This window comes from Calidris pugnax, unplaced genomic scaffold (assembly GCF_001431845.1).
Source record: "Calidris pugnax isolate Ruff unplaced genomic scaffold, ASM143184v1 scaffold27, whole genome shotgun sequence".
Classification (NCBI taxonomy): Eukaryota; Metazoa; Chordata; class Aves; order Charadriiformes; family Scolopacidae; genus Calidris; species Calidris pugnax.
The window spans coordinates 18,218,653-18,238,154 of NW_015090893.1; the positions used below are offsets into that span (position 1 = coordinate 18,218,653).

The 19,502-nt window shown below is 45.3% G+C and overlaps 1 protein-coding gene across 3 annotated transcripts; it reads right to left on the reverse strand.

The window, feature by feature from the left end:
- Window positions 1-1,027: 1,027 nt before the first annotated feature.
- Window positions 1,028-18,195, reverse strand: KIF3A (kinesin family member 3A). 3 transcript variants are annotated; one of them, XM_014948123.1, is made up of 19 exons: window positions 17,918-18,057; window positions 17,543-17,610; window positions 16,104-16,248; window positions 15,792-15,876; window positions 15,225-15,330; window positions 14,316-14,455; window positions 13,247-13,444; window positions 12,683-12,857; window positions 11,099-11,200; window positions 9,437-9,508; window positions 7,552-7,560; window positions 5,816-5,972; window positions 4,778-4,958; window positions 4,397-4,507; window positions 3,475-3,600; window positions 2,353-2,406; window positions 2,139-2,207; window positions 1,797-1,921; window positions 1,028-1,299 (listed from the first exon to the last, which is right to left on the reverse strand). In XM_014948123.1, exons 3-19 carry the CDS (start codon window positions 16,199-16,201, stop codon window positions 1,251-1,253), a joined length of 1,857 nt encoding a protein of 618 aa, XP_014803609.1. In that variant the 5' UTR covers window positions 16,202-16,248; window positions 17,543-17,610; window positions 17,918-18,057; the 3' UTR covers window positions 1,028-1,250. The 3 variants fall into 3 exon arrangements, with proteins under 3 accessions (XP_014803609.1, XP_014803607.1, XP_014803608.1); XM_014948121.1 differs by lacking the exon at window positions 17,543-17,610 and having other exon boundaries at window positions 17,918-18,195; XM_014948122.1 differs by lacking the exons at window positions 9,437-9,508; window positions 17,543-17,610 and having other exon boundaries at window positions 17,918-18,195.
- Window positions 18,196-19,502: the final 1,307 nt, after the last annotated feature.

Consider the following 19,502-nt stretch of genomic DNA (forward strand, 5'->3'; position numbering starts at 1 on the left):
GGAGTTACAAAGCACACACGAGATGCATTTTCTCTGCGACACAAAAGCAGTGTATTAAAGTGATATGTGTCTATTAGCAGCATAAATATAAAAGAAAAGAGCAGCCACCACAAATCAATGGTTATCAACAGAGCCAGAAACCCGAGATGATACAATCTACACAGGAACGCAAACAGCATCAGTTATTTCAGGGGATGTTACCGTTCTGGGAAAATAAGGCAATTCATGCCCATTTAAATATAGGAAAATCAAATCCACCCTCAGTTTAGAGCACTCACCCAGTGCCCTGGTAGCCAGGGATGAGGAAAATGGAGCCATAACGCTCACAGTCCCAAAGGCTGAAGCCAAGTTCCAGCATTACAGCATTCCCCTTCATTAATCTCCGCTGTTCAGATTATAAACCAATTCACATATATTTAAAAAAAATCTAGCTCAGAAGCATAAAAAGCAGCCAAAGCAATGCTGCAACACAGCTTTAAAAGGAGGGAAAAGCGCACTCTTTTGCCTTTGCCTCAAAGGCCTCACTCTGCCCAGTGCCAGCAGATCACACCAAAGAGCCAAAAAGAAAAGCACTAAGACACACATGTTTTCTGTTGCACTTAAACAGAGCATGGCCCCTTCCCAGAAGCCTCAGACTTTTGTAGTTTGTGTCTCCACTGCTCAACTACTTCCTTTGAACGGCAAACGGAGGGGAAAGGACCGTGTATTTGATACATAAGGCCATCAGGTTAATAGCCACAGTGAGGAATATTTAAATAAAAGGGTTTGATGCTCTTAATTCAAAGGTTCGCAGCGACCACATTCAAACACAGATCAGTGCAACAGAGGACAATAGTGAAAGCTGCCAGTTCTGTGCAAAGCAGGGCATAAATCAGATTTACCAGCCTTAAATTGTAGGATTTCATCAACCGTTTTGAGCTAACACTGCTATAGCACTTAAACACACATCTAGAACCCTTATTTTCTATACATTTCAACAAGGATTGCTGACGATAGTTTCCCTGCACAACACGTTTAACACATGGAATTTCACAACCATCTTATATACCAGTTTAATATTATGTTAATATAACATACAATATACGGGCAACTAAGGAAAAATACATATTTCTTTTTAAAATAAAGCTCCATACCAGCAAGGCATGGATTTTACAGCCATGTCAAACTGTGCCATCTCTTGAATTCCAAATTCTGGGCAAGTCTTACACACTCACTGATTATTTTTTTACGGCAATTCTGACAGGTCACACCTACTGCAGCAGAGAGTCAATGACGGCTCCTGGCTTTGCTGAACGTTTTCTGTTTGGAGAGGGGAAAGGGAAAAATAACACCACACACACATCATTACGCTGTCGAGGAAAGGCAGGGACCAGCCACATTTCAAGTCAAAACTACACACTGTTACTCTTCCACCAAACAAAAACAGCCAAGAAAACCCCTGTTGAAATCTCCCCCAACAGCAGGTTACTTTCCAGAAATAACAGCAGATGCACTGTTGATGCCTCAGATGATAAACTGAACCACAGAACACAGGAAAATAAAGAAGCCAAAAGAGGGGAATTCAGCAAAAGGGCATCAGAAAAATTCCCAGACAAGTCTTTCTGGACAACATCTTACTGTAAGAGAGATTTCAGCTTGGTTCTCTCACACCTGGCACCGGTAAACTTGATACCGTGCAGAATTTTGTCTTCTTGTTAAGCAAGTGTTTGAAGACTTACAGTAAGTTTGCATGCACAAACTTAAGCCTTCCCTTGGGTAAATCCCCCATTACATATAAATACCCCAAAGTTCTTCACCTTCTACCCGTCTTGGGCCTGGATCTTCCTTTTGAAGTTCTCGGCCTCTCCAGCTTCATCAGAGATTGCCTCAAGCTTTCTTCAGTGTACGCCAGGTAAACATGGGAAAGGTCCACTTCAAAGGGCTAAAAAAAACCCAAACAAAAAAACCCACAAAACAAAAATGTCAGAATCTTTTTACACACCGATCAACAACGCCTTTGTAACACTAGAAAGACTCATCTATCAAAAAAACCCAACAAAACTGAAATGGGGCAGTGTCCCCATAAATAGGCAGCAGCAGGTCTGGGAGCAGAGCTCAGACCTGCCCAGTTCAATACATGATTATTAAGGGTCACTCACATCTTTCTCTTTTTTATCCAGGACAGGTGTCTGCTTCCTCATGTTGTTCCCTGTATACGCAACGCATTTCTGAAAGAAAGAAAAGTCTGTTAGTGAAGCCTGCTGTGCACAGTAACACTGGCTGCAGCTTTAGCCATTTACTTCTGGGCTGGACTGAACCCCTCAGAAGCCTGTGCTAACAAGAGCCTGCCCAGCAGCCAGGAGGGTGCCTTACCAGCTGCCATTCTCCAATGTCTTCGTTCCAGTGAACGTAGTTTTCAATCATCTCCTAGAAATAAACGAGAACAGTAATTGTTACAGACTCACACACTCCACATTCCAGATGCATTTTTCAGAAGATCCATCCTTAAAGGCCTGGACAAGCTGCGTAAGAAGAGCCTTGACCATTCCAAGTTGTTTTATCAGGACAGACATACCACGTTCAAAACCCCCTGTCTACACTCTGAAGGCTACAGAAGAGAAAAATACCAGTCCCAAATTGCATGTGTTGGAGCTCCCACTAAAACATGGGTTTCCCATTATGCCAATGCCATCAGGATAGCAACAAACACACACTGTAATACAGAAAAAAAAAATGCAAGATTGAGGGGAAGAGAGAGCATGCACCATATTTAAGCTCATAATGAGCTTTCTGGATATTGGGGTCATAAGGAAAACAAGAAGTGAAGAGTTCCAAGTTCAGTCTTACTACTTTGTATTAATATCTGACATCAGCAAGCAAAACTTCAAGCACAGTGGAAAAAAGAGGTTTTGAACAGATCCGGACGTGGGCACAGAGTGAATGTATCGGTTAAATACATGTGACCTTAAATGTTTTTTAAAATTATTAGGAAAACATGCTGTGAGAAAATCAAGATTAGTATAGCCCTCCACTTACAACCCCGACACATTCTACCCTGCTGCCCCTAAACAGATGCCATAACCATGGAATTATAACCAAAGTTACCAGAATCCCTGAGAAACACACCAAAGCCACTCTGCATTCATTATTCACACCTTTTTTTGGTTTTGAAGCCAAATGCACCCACTAACTCTGATCATCTTCCAACAGAGCTTCAAGCAGAAATCCACCAGGTTACAAGAGGCACTTGACAAAAGCATCATTTCTTATTTTAACATCACCTGGTTCTAACAATCCACATAACAGCACAGACCCAGGAATGCAACCCAGTCACAGCAAACACCACACACCAACTCAGCAGCCAAGTGTCAATCAGTTCACTCTCCAAGCCTCACAAAGGGAAAAGAAGGCAACTCATCCCATTTCTTTGGACAGAAATAAAGCCAGAGGGCCCAGCACACCGTGTCTACATCCTCAGCCTCAGGTTGTCTTTACCTGGTAGTCCTGTGGGATGAAGTTGTCTATGATGAGCATCTGAAGGCGAAGCTCCCTGCTCAGCTGCCGAATATTCTCTAGTAATCCCTCGATCTCCCTCTGATGCTCTTGTTGCAGATCTGCCATCTGAAGACAAAGCAGGCATTTGAGAGGCAGCAGAGCTAGCTTAAGACACGGTAACAGCCTAAAAAAGAACAATCTTCTGCCTATATGAGAGTTTTAGGAAGCCAAAGCAAACTCTGGTTATAAGTACTAGAATAGAAGCTAAAGCAAACTCTGGTTATAAGTACTAGAATATTTATCTCTGAAGAATAAACCCTCTGAAACGTTCCAGCTCAGAGATAGCTGAAAATAGCATTAGGTTCTCAGTTTCATAAAACCAAAAGTGGCCTTGTGCCAACCCAAGCTCTGCACCAGCTAAGAGCAGATGAAGAGTGTGCAGACAAATTATATCCCTGGCAAGATTTCAAGGAAAGTCCCTGATCCCAAAGACAAAATGCACTTTTGATGGAGCAGGAACTCTGGATACCAGCAAAAGGATACATCGATCCAGTGTGACTGAGGAAGAGACAGAGGACAACCGGCAGAAAGGACAGACAGGTAAGAGCAGAGGAGCACTTGGGCTGCTGCAAAGCAGGAGATGAAGCCACCAGCAAACAACTTTTATTTCAGAAATAACCAGCGTTTTTCTGTGAAGTTCTGGATCTCAGGGTCTCACAGTCCAGCTTGGGGAAAAGCTCCACAACATGCCCCTGCGAAGCTCTGACACCAGACTTAACTAGATCTTTTTGAATTACATGATGGACCACAGAAAGACATTTCTAGATGTATGGCACTTCTTCCAGCATTACTAAGCTGATGCCTTACCCTTCCCAGCCACAGTCCTTCCTGTCACCACAAGCAGAGGATTTCAGACACTAACCTCTGATTTTGCAGCCATAAGCATGGTCCAAACTTTCTTCAGCTTCTTGGTTTTTCCTTGTGCTTCTTCCTGGAGGCTGGTGTACTTCTCCTCGATGTCCAAGCGTTCTTGCTGTGTGCAAAATTTAGCAGAGACATCCACACATTAACACAAGCAAAGAAACTGTCAGCAATAGTATGAACAAGAGGAGAAACTACTTGAACAAAACAAAGCATTTGCCAAGGGCTGGCTCAGACCAACAGCAATCACACTGCCAACGTGTGGTCTCTGAAGCACTCAGCTTCTGCCATGCTTTTAGAGCAGATCCATGTTCCATCCACACCAGCAATGCCAAGGCACACGACAGTGCTGTTTTCAGCCAGCCACAGCATTTAACCCCACCTCCTTCTCCTCCAGCTCCTTGCGAAGCTGTTCCGCTCTCTTCCTTCGTTCTTCCAGTTCCATATTTGATTCTTCCAGCAGCTTCTCTTGCTCCTCTGCTTTTGCCAGCAAGTCCACTCCTCCTACAATCACCTTCTTCTCCAGCGCAGACAGTTTCTCCAAGAGGGACTGGTGCTCTTGTCTAGAGAGACAGGTAAGTGTAAAACTTTGTCCTACAGTGCTGGCAGGGCAGCAGGTCCAGCTCAGTTTTACAGCCCAGACAGCATTCACAGGGCTGGAAAAACTTGTCTGGCTGCCAAGGGTTTAAGCGGGGGTGAGGCAGTGCAAGTGAATGCAGGGAGTTCCCCGAGAGCTCCAGCTCCCATCGCTGTCTCACAAGCAAAACCAGGTCAGAAGAGAAGTCTCTTCTGCTGCAAGTCCCCTCTGTGAGGGGCTGCAGGTCCCCAGTGATACTACTGGGCTCCCCAAGGTACCCCCCATCACTGATGCCCAGAGGCAGCTGCAGAAATGGAAGGGTGTGAGCAGAGATCAAAAAAGGGCAGCTGAGGTGCAAAGCAGGAACACTGGCTGCTGCTGGAGCAGGCTCTGACAGCAGGACTGTCCTATCTGCACAGGCCAGTGGGATCTCAGCAGCTTCTCAGCTCCAGGATGGAGAACCCCAACACCCAAAGTGACAGTGTGCTGCAGGAAACCTGGCATCTGCACAGCTACTGCCCACTGACCAAGCAGTACAGCAGTACTGCTGCTCTCCATATGTCTCCAGGGTTGGGAGGACTCATCTGCTTCTAGGCTATCTTGCACAATTAGATAAAGTTAAGAGAAGAAAGAAGTGGCAAAAGGATAAAGTTTGTCTTTTCCATCTGCTCTAAACTCTGAAAGCCGAGTAAGCTCCTCGTTCACTTTGATAATAGCAAGAGCTGATGTTCAGTTTATACAGAGTTTGACAGGTACCTCACCAGGCACCTCCAAATATCCATAACCAAATTAGAGATTAAGGAAGGGAAAACCCACACAACCTGCTCAGAGCAGGATACTCACTGAGCTTTAAGCAAGTCTTTTTCTCTCTTCTCCAGTTCAGCTCTGGCTTTATTTCTTTCTTCTTCTTCCATATCAAGCTTAGTTTCAAGAGCTTTTCTCTCCTCTTCAATCTTTGCTTGCATCTCTACCATCTTATCAGGGGAAACTTTCTTTTTGCCTTTGGAAGAGATAGGGAAAACAAATCAGAAAAATAAGACAGCCTCTGTATCGCAGCATTTTTTCCAAGTTTAGATTCAATAATTGCATTTAACAAAAATTAAGTTAATGTCAGCTCCAAGCTGGGCACAACTCAGGTCTTTCAAATCCCATTTTAACATTGACCAGTTGTTACCAGTTCCTACAGAGAAGGAAGGCTATGTAACTAACATGATAACATTATGCCCCCAAAATAGAAAAAAATATGAAGAACACTTGGAGAAGGAACACTGCCCAGAGAGAAGTCTGAGCTGGAAACTCAGATCTTCTAACTATGCAGATCAAGCCAAGCGAAGGAAAAGAGAAGACTGAGTTGACCTACAGCAATAAGAGTTAAAACTACCAGGGTTACATACTCAAATTTCAGATTAGCATCCCCACCACACCCCATGGGCAGCAAAGGAGGGGTGTGGTGGGGATGCTAATCTGAAATTTGCAGAAGCCCTTACGGGTTTACCCTTCACAAAATCAGCACGTAGCTATTTGAAGGACACACTATGAAAATACAGAGACTAGGGAAATTCAGACCAACCCTATGAAACCCAGGCAATTAAAGGAACTTTATGATGGTATTCGACCTATATACAGTGACAACCCACAGATTTGAAGGTACTGAGGTTTGCTGTGATTTATCAGCTGTGTCTTTACAACTTAAACTACAACCACAGCAAACCAGATCCTTTGTAACCCTCCATGAAATGTGAGTGGCCATTGAGAAACTCATTGAATTTATCAGCCTGAAGGGTTGGTCCCAAACATTTGTGATTTTGAAACAAAGGATAAAGCTGCTGCTCTGGGAAGTCACTCTGCCAGTCTTGAGTCAATTTTCATTGTAATCCCAAGGTGCCCAAGGCAGATGAACAAAGAGATCCTTGGATGTCATTTAGAGAGTGAGCCAGAGCCCAGCCTACATCCATTTCCTCAGTCTTCCACAAGTCCTAGATCTCCCTTTATTCACTACACATGAATCCTTCATTTTCTTGTTTTGCTCTTCTCCACACATGAAGAAAACCCCCCGTAGAATCCAGATGCCTAGAAACTATCAGAAGCCATTGACTGTCGAGGGACTGCTTTTCAGTGACATAATGCATATGGTCAGAAGGAAGTAGTTCAGTAAAAGGATTCCCTTCCCTCCAGTTTGTGACATTCAGCTTTATTTAGATATGTATCTGACCTCTAACAGACAAAATGCACTGTGTTTATAAACACGGGTGCACATGTGCACCTCTGTATACATTTTTGTTCACACACACAAGAGAATTAGCTTTGTACAAGGTAAGAACTTCAGTACTAGAGCAAACAGTTTATATCTTAATTTCCATCTGCTAAACTTTGGGATCATGTAATAGGCACTTATTTCTGGATTTGTGGTAAAAAAATTTCTCTAATTAGCCTGAGCAAGAAGCTTTCTGAAAGCACTATACAAAGCTCATCATCTGTATTCTCAGTTTTGGATAAAAAGCTGAACTAAACCAAGCTGTAAGACCCTTTCACAAGCTCTGCAATTGCATTATAAGGAGGTGGAAATCAATGACACCAACCTGCTTGATCTTGTATTAGGAGGAAGTGGAAAGCAAATCGCAGAGAGGCAGCATATGCATGAAAAGAGGAGGAAAGAAAATATATTATTGCTTTGATCATTTTGGACAAAGATTATTAGCATCAGAATGACCATTAATTTTATATGAATGTTTCTAGAGTAGAAAACACAGGACAATCATAACTAAAAAGACCACTCCATTACAGCAAACAATAATCCATCTTGATTTTATGCTAAAGCAGAGAAAGTTTCTGTACTTCAGAGTGCTTTGCATAACCAGGATAATCTTCAGCTCACTCTTGCATTCTTCTGCCCATTCAATGCAATGCAGAATCTAAATGTAACATTAGGAGCCTGCCGCAAAAATCATGCCCTAAGAAACAATTAAAGAGAGTAGATTTCTTCTTGTATAAGAGACTTAATGCTCCCCCCCACCCAAGAAAGCCAATTCTGTTATACTACCTGTGAAATATTAGCATACAGAAGACTTGTTCTAAGTTTTAATCAAGTTTCCAGGCCAATTCTTTGCAAGATACATGACAGTTACACACAGGGAGTCTCAACACAAGATTCCTCCATTTAATTACACAGGGTATTAGTAGGTTAATTTGCAGTAACTGATGCTTCCATAGAGGTATATAGCCAGTTTTGGTTATTCAAGCAAGAGCAGCAAAAAAGGCAGGGCAGGAAAGGGATAATGAAAGACACCACATGCAAAAGCATCACGCTTGAGGACAGTTAATATCCCAAACCACAGAGAGCCACGCTTCTCCTCAGCACCCAGCGCCACTTCCACTGCAGAGCTGTCTCCAAACATGCAGGAGATGGACTCAGCCACCCACTGCCACAGCAGCAGTTTGCTATTAACTGTCCTCATCCAAATAAAATACTCAGGTTTCAAGCAAGCTTTGAGAGCACGTTTGAAGCAAGCAGATCCCAAGCCTACCATCATGAGACCCACCAAAGGTCTCCCTTAGGTTGTGATCCTTCTTAACCAGTTCACACACCTTTCTCTGAGCTGATGCTTTCCACTAACATAACTGGTAAAAATTAGTGATTGAACTATACAGCAGGAGTTTACAGACTCTCTCCCAGAGGAAGGAGAGCAGACTGCATCTATACAGCATAACCACGACAGTGGGTGAAGGCCCTACAAGCCAAGTTCTGAGATGTGATTTATTTCTTCAGTCATTACTAACTGACTGTGGAGTTTCTAAAGGCCCAGAGCCCCCTCTCAGACCAGGAGCAGCTCAGATTTTCCTCACTGTTAGACCAAAATCTAGACCCCCTTATTCCTCTGAGTTAAGTCCTCCAGTGATCAAGAACTTAATGCCACGGGGCGGTTAAACCCCAGCCACCACTGAAGATTTTTTTTAATTACCTGCCAAAAAAAAAAAGCAAACCCACCAAGTATTACCATGTTTTCTTTGCAAGTATAAACCATGTGCTGTTTGATTGTTGACTGTTCCATCCATTTTCTCCAAAGTTAATTTTGAGAAGATAGAGTCCAATATAACACAGCACAACCCATTTCACCTGTCTGACTGTCCTTTTTATGAACTCATATTGTAGCAACTCCCATAAAGAAAAGTTAGCTCAGACTTTTTCCTGATATTTTAGAGGGAGTGTTTAACACAGAAATTGCAAACAGGTTTTTTTTTAACCTATTACTTCTCGATTCTCTCTCACATACCTGGCTAACAACGAGCACATTGACCAACTGTTTCAAGCGTGGAAGCAGCAAAGGAAAAGGCATGCTTTAGCAGAGTTACAAGTTCAGGTTGATCTTTCCAACAGACACAGCGGGGAAGAGTGCAGCATTGCAAAATGGAGTGTGCAGATTATGGAAAGGCCAAAGCTTAAAGGACTTAAGAGCTCCCACTCACTAGTGAAGGACTTATCCAGAGGTTTCTCTATGACAGAGCATGTGGAGTCTGAACTACTGCTGCTGCTACTGCCTGGAAAACAGAAATGCGTCCCACAGAAAAACCCAGAGAGGAAGAAACATGCAGATGGGAAGTTAGTTCTAAAGGAAAGACACCCAAAAGGGTCAGCAACCTCGTTCAAAAAAGGCACAAGTTCCCATTAGGAAGCATTTGCTCGGATCCCTCCCAGACTCAGCTCGCAAAGCCACCATCTCCCAGCACAAAATCACATGCTCAGAAAGACGCTTCAGTTAAAACCCATCTGAACCAGCCTACAGCTTAAACCAACATGCCAAGGCAGCTCCCGTGTCAAGCAACAGCACAGAACACCAGATCATAGTGGAGAAGGCTGTGGATATCTGCAGTAGCAGAGGATTCAGCGACCAGGAGTCCTTTCCAGTCTTATGTGCCCTTTTCCCTCTGGAAGGCAGAGCCAGCTTGCACAGGGGGAGTTACTGAGCAGCACCCTCCCTTGGGGAACTCGGAGGAGCTTGTTTGGAAGTTGAGTGAGTCACAGTTATTTGCCCTCTACTCCTTTCAAGCAGCATTTTGAAGGCTGTCTCCTCTTGGGAGGAGATTTGGGCAGGACCTGGTTCTTGATGGAGACAGCGGTCAACCTTTTTGCTTCTAGAAATTACCAAAAGGTGAAAAATGAAGTAAAAGTTGTTATGACTACAACTCTACTTGGACATATCAAAATGAAGAGAGATGACTACGACTCTACTTGGACATATCAAAATGAAGAGAGTATCTAAAGCAAGAACTCTTTAAAAGGAATTTTTAACCAAATGTGGGTGTATCAGGACATGAAGGCCGTTTGAATGTCAAAATTAATTTACTAGAGAAGCTGGAAGTTGAGGTGTAGCACTGGGCTTGACTTCTCTACTCCCCATGAAGAAATATCAGAGAGGTTTTTGGGGCATAGCAAGATCCTTGGGAGCCACAGCATCCCATGGCACATGGTGACCTGCAGTTCTAGGCTCAGCAACATCCCCTGGGGGTTAGGTGTTACACAGAAGCTTAACACTGGTGTAGAACAAAGCAAACTTCACCACGGGATTTCCAGTGCCCCAAAACAAGGGACATGCAGCTCCCATTCAGCTTTTCAGCTTGCACAAAGACACCCAAAAGTCAAGTTTTTCCTTTATCAGCATCAACCAGAAGAGTCAATTACTGAACATCCATAAGACAGATGAATCCTTTGCCTAAACCACAGCCAGAATTCCCCTCCAACCATTCCCATGGTTATAAAAAAAACCACATCTGCCTACCATTGGTCTTTGGTGCCTTCTTCCTCCCACCTCTGTGAGCAGGGGAAGTTCCACACCACCAGACACAAGCCATACACAGCCACCTTGCGGCAACCAGGGAGCCACCACAAAAGAGGATGTCACCACAAGCACAGCTACCCAAGTGGAAGCAGATACTACACAGGTTCAGAGCTGTCCATCTACAGAGAGGGCACCAAACAGCTTCGTTTCTAGGAGAGGCATGATAATTGCAGCGGCAGTAGGGCAGCTCTACACCTCCACTTTTCCCCACCTGGCTCCAGCTACAGTTTCTGACACCAGCTCCTGGATGAGAGGAGACTGGTGGCACTGACAGGAGTCTCTACTGCCTTACCCCGCCGTTTCTTCCGTTTCTCCCCATCCTCTCCAATCTCCCCTTCGTCATCTTCTTCCTCCTCTTCAGAATCACTGCTTTCAGAACCAGATATCTCTTCCCCTAGAAGAAAAGAGTGTGCTTGTTCAGTTTGTTGCTGTGACAGCAGCACTCATCCAAAGCCAGCAGTGTCCGACCTGCAGAAGTCATTAACTGCTGAGCAGACAAGACAGCTTGCCATGGCTCAGGAACTGTAAGGAAAATCAAGATAAGCAGTTTAATGCTGTGAGGTCAGTGTGTATACATTAAAGCTCAAGTGGGTGCTTTTCATGAGAAATAAAGCATCCTTGCACTGCTGAGGCATTAAGCTACAAAGTTTTCACAGCAGGATGTCTCCATGAACGAAGTTCACACAGACTTGCTACTTAATCAGCCACTTGTGTACATCAAGTTAGAGGGCTGTTAACTGAGAAAAATGTCCAGTTCCACAGATGTTTATTACTGTTGCCATCATGGACACTCTGCTCAGATGTTTCAGGCAGAGTTTGGAAACCAAACTGAATAGAATCCAACATTTAACATCCCACCCTCCCAGTAACAAACATAAGACTGTTTGTTCTGTAGCTTAGTCTAAAATTTAAGCCACCCACCCTCAGCTCACCAAGGATGAAACACCTACACCCAGTTCCCACTCCTTGAAGGGAGCTCCCGACCATTTCCTGCCCCCATCAGGAACAGCAGGCTCCCAGCAGCAAGTTTGGAGTGACTGCTCCAGCTGTTCTGTGCCACAGGCATCTCTCTGGAGAGATGGTGGGCCAAGGTCACTGCTCAGGAAGCTCCCTCGATGCTGATGGGCTAATAGTGTTGCAAGGCCACAAAGCTACAGGGCTTAAAGAAGCTTCTTGTTTCTCTGCACATTGTTTGGAATTGGACTAATAGTGTTGCAAGGCCACAAAGCTACAGCTGATGGGCTAATAGTGTTGCAAGGCCACAAAGCTACAGGGCTTAAAGAAGCTTCTTGTTTCTCTGCACATTGTTTGGAAGTCAGCTCCAGTCCTAGCTCCACAAATTTAGTTCATTTAGATGCAGTACTGAGGGATATGGTGTAGGGGAGGACTTGGTAGAGTAGGGTAGATGGTTGGACTCAATGATCCCAAGGGTCTTTTCCAACCTGAATGATTCTATGATTCTATGATTTTCCTCCCGAAAAATGCACCCCTCCTCAAACACACAAAATTCCTCCTGAAAAATGCACCCCTCCTCAAACACACAAAACATCTGACTTTCTGTTACAGCACATTTTAACTCCCTACACCGTGCCCAGAGCCCTCCTGCTCCACAGGCAAGCCCTGACACACCAGCTCAGCCCAGTGCCATCGCTTATCTGAGGGCCAAGTGCCACCTAGAGGACAGAGCCACTGCTGGGCCACCACCAGCACCCTGCTGTCCTTGGGACACAGCTCCTGGAACCCAGCAGGGCAAACAAAGCCAGGACACCAACCCACACCAGCTACCAAACTCATGTCACATCTTCAAATAGCAAAGAATGTTCCCACTCAAACAGAACAAGCATCGGAGCAGAGAAAGGAGGAAGGGGAATCTCACCTTCTTCCAGCTTTTTCTTAAGCTCTTCAATTTCTTTTTGAAACTGGCGAAGCAAAGCATCCTTGGGATCTTCATTAATCCTGGCCTTGTTTTTGATGTTCTTGGCTCGGTTTGCGTACCTCAGAGTGCTGATAGTCTCATCGTAGTTGTAGTCTGCTGGTCCAATGTTTGCACACTGGGACACACAGAAAACCCAGTTACTGAGGGACAGTGTCAGAGCCCCTACAAGTAACTTCAGGGACCCATCTCCAGCTCTGCTAATCTCACACTGCTACTCTTTCCCAAGCTTTCCTGCTGCTTCTACACCAAAGCTGCTTTTGGATACCCAAGTACAGCTTTTACCCAGATCTTACACACATGTGTACATTTGCACTGTGTTTAGAACTTCATCTGTACAGAGGCAAAGAGAAAATATAGAAAAAAAACTTATTAAAAGTTCTGAGCTACAAACAGCTCTGAAACTAAGAGTTAAATGCCAGGCTGTTCTCGTGGCAGAGTCACTATGCTGTGCCTGTAAAAATGCACCTCGACAGCTGGCACTGGAAAGGGCATCTCTCAGCTTACCATCATGGTTTTGGAGTTGCCCCCCAGGGAATCCTGAAGGAGCCGCGTGAGTTTGGAGTTGCGGTAGGGCACGTGGGTGCTCTTGCCATCCACCAGCGCAGAGATGACGTTCCCCAGGGTGGAAAGAGAGAGGTTGATCTTCGTGGCTTCCTTCAGGCGCTGCCCCGTGGCCCCAGTTTTCGCCTGCCTTTCAGAACCCTGGGAAAGGACCAAGAAGCAGCAGGAGTTACAACACATCTCCTAATACCTCTCCCTGCTCCAAATAGGATCAGCTACACCCTAGCAGATGTGCCACTAACCTCATCAATCACTACAGAATCTGGCCAAGTACCCTTAAAGAGACAAGTCAAACAGGCCTCAATGATAATGTAGGTAGGAAAGTGGACATTTTTGTCCCCATGAACAAAAAATATTATGAGAAGCACGTCAGCAGTTACAGGGCACCTCAGCTGGAGCTGCTAAGCACCATCTCCAGCCTTTCCTAACAGTAGATCAAGGGAGAAAAGCAACACTGCAACTACTTCAAAGAGTTTCATAGAGTAACCTAAAACATGCAACATATAAATAAAGTTAACATGCAGATACTGTATGCCTGTAGTCTCCCCTTTCCTGCATCTTCTCCAAGGAAAGATACTCCTGTGTAAAGTTTGGGCTGAAGACACATTTTAACAGCACAATTACATTGGTTCAAAGTGAGCAACAGAGGGAGCAAATTTGCAAGTGATGCACTACACGGTCACAACCCTCTAAAAAGAAACCCACAAAAACTCTTGCAAAGACCCAGTTGTTCTGTCCAGAGAGCTCTTTCCAATGTAATTTATCCATTTAATTATTAATTTATAGAAGAGAGCCCTTATACTGGGACAGGCTCTAGCTTCTCTAAAGACTCTTCCTGGAACACCTCTGATTTCAGGCCCCGAGTGAACACTTCATAGAAGACAAGTGTCAAACAGAAGCCTGGGCTTTAGCTGTGGAATATGGGACGTGCCCTTTACTGCACCTTCAACAGCACACCCATGAGCAGAGGTGCCCACCACACCTTAGGACAGACCTCACAAGCCCTACTTACAGCGAGATCGACGAGGTGCAGTTTGCCCATGCGCACGTGCATGTTTCCATCCACCCCCTTCTCACTGCACTCAATGGTGATGGTGAAGATGGCGTGCGAACGGGAGCTGTGCTCATTCATGTTTGTGGCACCAACAGAACCTTTTAATAGAGAGGAAAAGCAATGTCGTCTTCAGAATTCATCACACACTCCTCTAACACTCTTCCTGCTCTCAAAGGAGACTTATCCCCGCCTCTTTACCCAACCCTGTTTCTCAGAAGATGGAAGAGGGATGCTCAGATTCAGCACAAACTGTGTTCTTGGGTACTGAAGCTGCAACACACCTCCAATCCAGACTAGCAGAAGTGTTACAGCCACTTTAAGTCTAAGTCAACCACAGACTCCCATCCCAAGAGCAGGAGTAGTTCTCACCTGTTTTAACACTACAGAGATCAGTAGCCTAAAGGCATTCACAGCTGATCCCTGAAAACAGCTGTATTTTGAGAAATAAGAACACAGCAATCCCTGCCAAGAGCAAGAGCAGTCAGGACTTTAGGTCATAAAAGATCTGAGCTTTATGAAGAACGCGAAAACAAACCACTTCCCACTCCCAGCACAGTGCTAGCTGCTGCCCATCCTGATCAGAGCTGAAGAGGGAAAGGACCAAGACACACACTAGTAGCTCTGACAACACTGGCTGCCCTCATCATGTCCTCCCCTTTGCTGTTTCCCCCACTGGCAGTGGCCAATATGGGAGGCACAGCCTTCATCACCTCCTCCTGCACAGAAGGGGTTTGGGAGGAGATACCTTTTTGCCCTGCTCAGCTGAACAACCTTTCCAGCACTAGGACTAGGATCTCTTACTGTGCTCTCATCACCAGACCTGTGTTCTGTCTGAGCTATAAACCTGCCCACAGCAAGGCTACGTACGGTTCTTGTGGCCCAGAGTCATGATTCTGTCCATATCATCTGCATTGTTTACGACATAAGCTGAAAGGTCTTTGATATAAACTCCCACATCAGGTCTCTCTTTAACCTAAGAGAGAAACAGTTTATACTGAGCATCCTTAGGAGATCCCCGAAAGCAAATTTCAAATTTACTCCTCCAGGTTCTGGTTTGCACATAAAACACCCCAACACTCAGAGTCAGAGCAGCTAAGGAACCAACTCATGCAGGACAATATTCTACTGGTTTTCCCTGGTGGGAAATAGTGACTTCAAATCTCAGTCTCCAATTCCTAGAAAGGCTGCTGAGGGTTCTTTGGGGTAGAATTGCAGGCACCAAACTGACTGAGATAGAACAGCCAGTTTCTCACTACACAGCTGACCAAGAGGAAAGGATTCAGAGGAGTCAGTATTGCTGTCCAGTATGTTAAAGGAAACCATACATGTGCTGAGCAGCCCAACCTCCCACTTCCCTTCGAGTGCTTCTCTGGTCTTTAAAACACAATATTGCTCACTGATTTAAAACAATCACATTCAGAAGGGCAGGCTCACCTCTAATCTCTGTGTCTGGTCTTTTCCCAGCAGGTCCCGCACTTCTTCATTGTAAATTTCCAGGTAAGACACACGGACTAAAAACCTGAGGACAAACAGTTGGGCAGCTTTCTTAGTCCAACAAACACAACCACAGAGTGCAAAGAAGATGCAGTGATAGTCCAACACAATCCTGCTACCTGTCAAGAACTGCCTAAGTAGGAATACTTTCAGGTAGGGCCAGAAGTACCCTTTCAGTCTCCATTGTCAAGGTCAGGCTCCTACTACAGATGGACAGACAAAAGACAGAAACACTGAAGAGAAGCTGTTTACCTTGTATCCCCCTCTGCCTTGGCAATGTGACCAAATATATGGGCAAAGGAATTGGGAATGATGCCTCTAAGCTCAGGAACTGCTCGGACCCCTTCCATGGTGAAAGTTTTGCCTGTTCCAGTCTGCCCATATGCAAAAATAGTACCTGGAGGATAAGAAAAATATATTAACAAGTTGTAAGAAGTTGCTAACTGCAGTTTTACTTCCCCCCTTCTTAGCCTGAGAGCACTAAACACCTTTATTTTTAAAGGAGCTGAAATTTCCCACCCACTCCAGTAAACACTGTACAAGGCCAGGAGCAACAGAAATGCTGGACAACCAGAGCAAACAGGGCTGAGGCACTGCTTCCTCCAGCCTGCCAGATAGTTAAGAAAAGTCAGCTTGTTTTAACTGTGCAGATTGATTAAAGTATGAAATGCTAGTACAGCTAAGTCTCACACACAAATAATTAAGGCAAGCCCAATTAATAACATGGTCAATTAGAGGAAGATGATTATATACCAGCTGCAAAACCAACTACTGGTAGTGCTCTAAGCCACAGCAGAAACAGTGTGAGGCTTCTACAGCACAGGCCACAGCACAAGCCCAGTTCTGAACCTGCAGCTACAATTTGGACTAAATAATTAGCCTGCACAAGAAGGCATCCAGAAAATTTACTGAGATCCCAGACTCCAGTACTCCAGAAATATACTAGTTCTTAAGTTTAGCCTAGCACTGCCGGAAACTCAAGTTTTCCTTGTCAAGCTACTAACACTACAGTTTGGAAAAAGCTGAATAGACTATTTCAGTTGGAAGGGACCTACAATGATCACTGAGTCCGACTGCCTGACCAATTTAGGACTGACCAAAAGAAGTCCGACTGTCTGACCAATTTAGGACTGACCAAAAGTTAAAGCATGTTGTTAAAGGCATTGTCTGAATGCCTCGTAAACACTGACAGACTTGGGGCACCAATCACCTCTCCAGGAAGCCTGTTCCACCCTCGGCACCGATCACCTCTCCAGGAAGCCTGTTCCACCCTCTTGGTAAAGAAATGCTTCCTAATTTCCAGCCTAAACCTCCCCTGGTGCAGCTTTAAACCATTAATTTCTGAACCATGAACTTTCATCAGCTGAAACCTGGGTGTGTTAGCACAAAAGCTTACTAGGCATTTTACAAACCTTTAAAAAAATGTTGTAATCCATTGTTGTTTACAGCATACTGTTATGGAAAGCAGTAATTTGCTTCCTTACTAGTATCTGCTTTCCTCTACATAATACATTTACATGCATAACAGACACACACACAAATCATGGTCAGACTCTTCCCAGATGTGGGAAGCAACAGATTATCTGTGGGGCAGGGCACATTATCTGTGTTTAACTAATCATCTTAGTTTAAAACAGCAAAGTTTAGCAGAGAATATGCAGCAGTGCTATGCACAAGCCTGGTATGCATACCTAGTCACTGCAGGACCGTGGCAGCTGCCTGGGTACTGAAACTGTATAGTGAAGAGCCGCCGAGACTTCTGATAATGAGATAAAGTGTATATCTTTTGCAAACAGAAGATACAGGATAAAAACATACAGCTGACTGACCTCAGCTGGGCCTTGTTCATCACCCATCTCCCACTGTTAATGAGCACAGTAGGTGCAACCACTGAGTACTCAGAACAGCAAGTACCTTTGGGCTATTTTAAGTTAGAGGCCACAACAGAAATAACACAGGGCTGCAGCCCTCAGAAGGTGAAACTCCCTTCAGTAAGATCAGCAGGAACTCCACCAACACAAAGATTAGGAGATGGGATCCTTGACTTAAAGCAACAATGGACTTACCATTGTATCCTTCCAGGACAGAGTCAATAATAGGTCTTGCAGTTAAATTATAGACATCCAGCTGCTTACTCTCTGGTCCAAACACCGTGTCAAACGTGAACGTCTTGGGAGGCTCGTTGGAAGAGTCTGTTTTATGAACAGTTATCGTCCCTCTCATTTCATCTACGTTGACTGCCATTTTGTAGCCTGTAGCCTTCTCTCGTTCATTAAGAGGCCGGCATCGCACAACAACCTTGACATTATCACAGCTCTCTGGTTTGTCCAGCTTCTCAGGCTTGTTGATCTATAATTATTGGAAAAAAACCCAAATACAGGCTGTAACACTACTGTTAACATACCTGTGTGTTCAAGCACAAACGATGGTGCATCAACTCATAAAGGTGTGTACATCCCCACAGGATCGCAATTTGGGGACTTAAAACCAGAACTGATTTATAATTAAAGGTGAGAGAATGACATACACTTACTTAGTCACTGCAATCTTCTTCTGTTCGCTAACGCGGAACCTGATTGAGTAAAACTGGGGAATTGCACATTGGAGATCATCTATGAATTTCACCAACAACTTAATGCCTGCAAACAATCTGCAACCAGATTGCTACAAGTAGGTGCCATTCTTTTACACTAACACCAATCGTGCTTTCTCACTGGACACCTTGCAGGTGACAGAAGCAGACAGGAGTGAGCACTGGCTGAAGGAAATTCCTGTAAGCTCCAAGCTGTACTTGCTGAATTTTAAATGCAATCATTTGAAAAATTCAAATGCTGTACAGTAAAACCTCACAAACCTTTTATTTCACAAAGCAGTTAGACACAAATTTTGAAGCACCGCTGATTAATTTGATGACACACGTGCCTCCTGACTAAATAAGTCTAAACCCCATTTGATCTAGTAAAGTCTGAGACGCTACCCTTGGTGGTAGGTGCTGTAACTGAGCATTTAACGACTTCCAAAGCATCTATCTTGGATGTCAACACAAAACAAACCCCGTTTCCAAGTGCCTCTCCCACCAGCTGCCCAGATTCCTCTCAGGCCCCAGGAGAGTGCAGGAACAGCTTCTTGTGCCCTGTGGGAGCAGGGAGCTGCTCACCCCCCCGGGCGGGGAAGGGACCCTGCAGCCCCGTTCTACCCCCGCAGGCACCGGAGAGTCTCGGAAACAGGCTACGGAATTAAGCAAGTCCCGATGAGGCACACACTATCCCCCCCGGAGGCAGGCAGGCCGGGGGAAGGCCGCCCGAGCCCGACGAGGGGGCTGACAAGGCCCTTCAGCCGCGCCAGGCCCCGCCGTTCCTCGGCCCGGGGGGAGGCCGCCTGCCCGCGCATCGCCGCTGGGAGCTGGGGAGCGGAGGCCAGACCTTCCCGTGAGGCGAGACCCAGACTTGGCCTCTCACCACCAAGAGGCAGCCGCCCCCGGAGAGAGCTCTCCCCACCCGCCGCCCCGCTCCGCCTGACAGGAGGCGGGGATGGGGGGGGCACACACCGCCCGCCACCTCCCAACCGCACCGCGCAGGCGGCCGCGGGGCCTGCCAACCCAAACCCCCTCTCCCCACCCCCCCCCTCCCGCCCCCGACCCCCCCCCAAGCG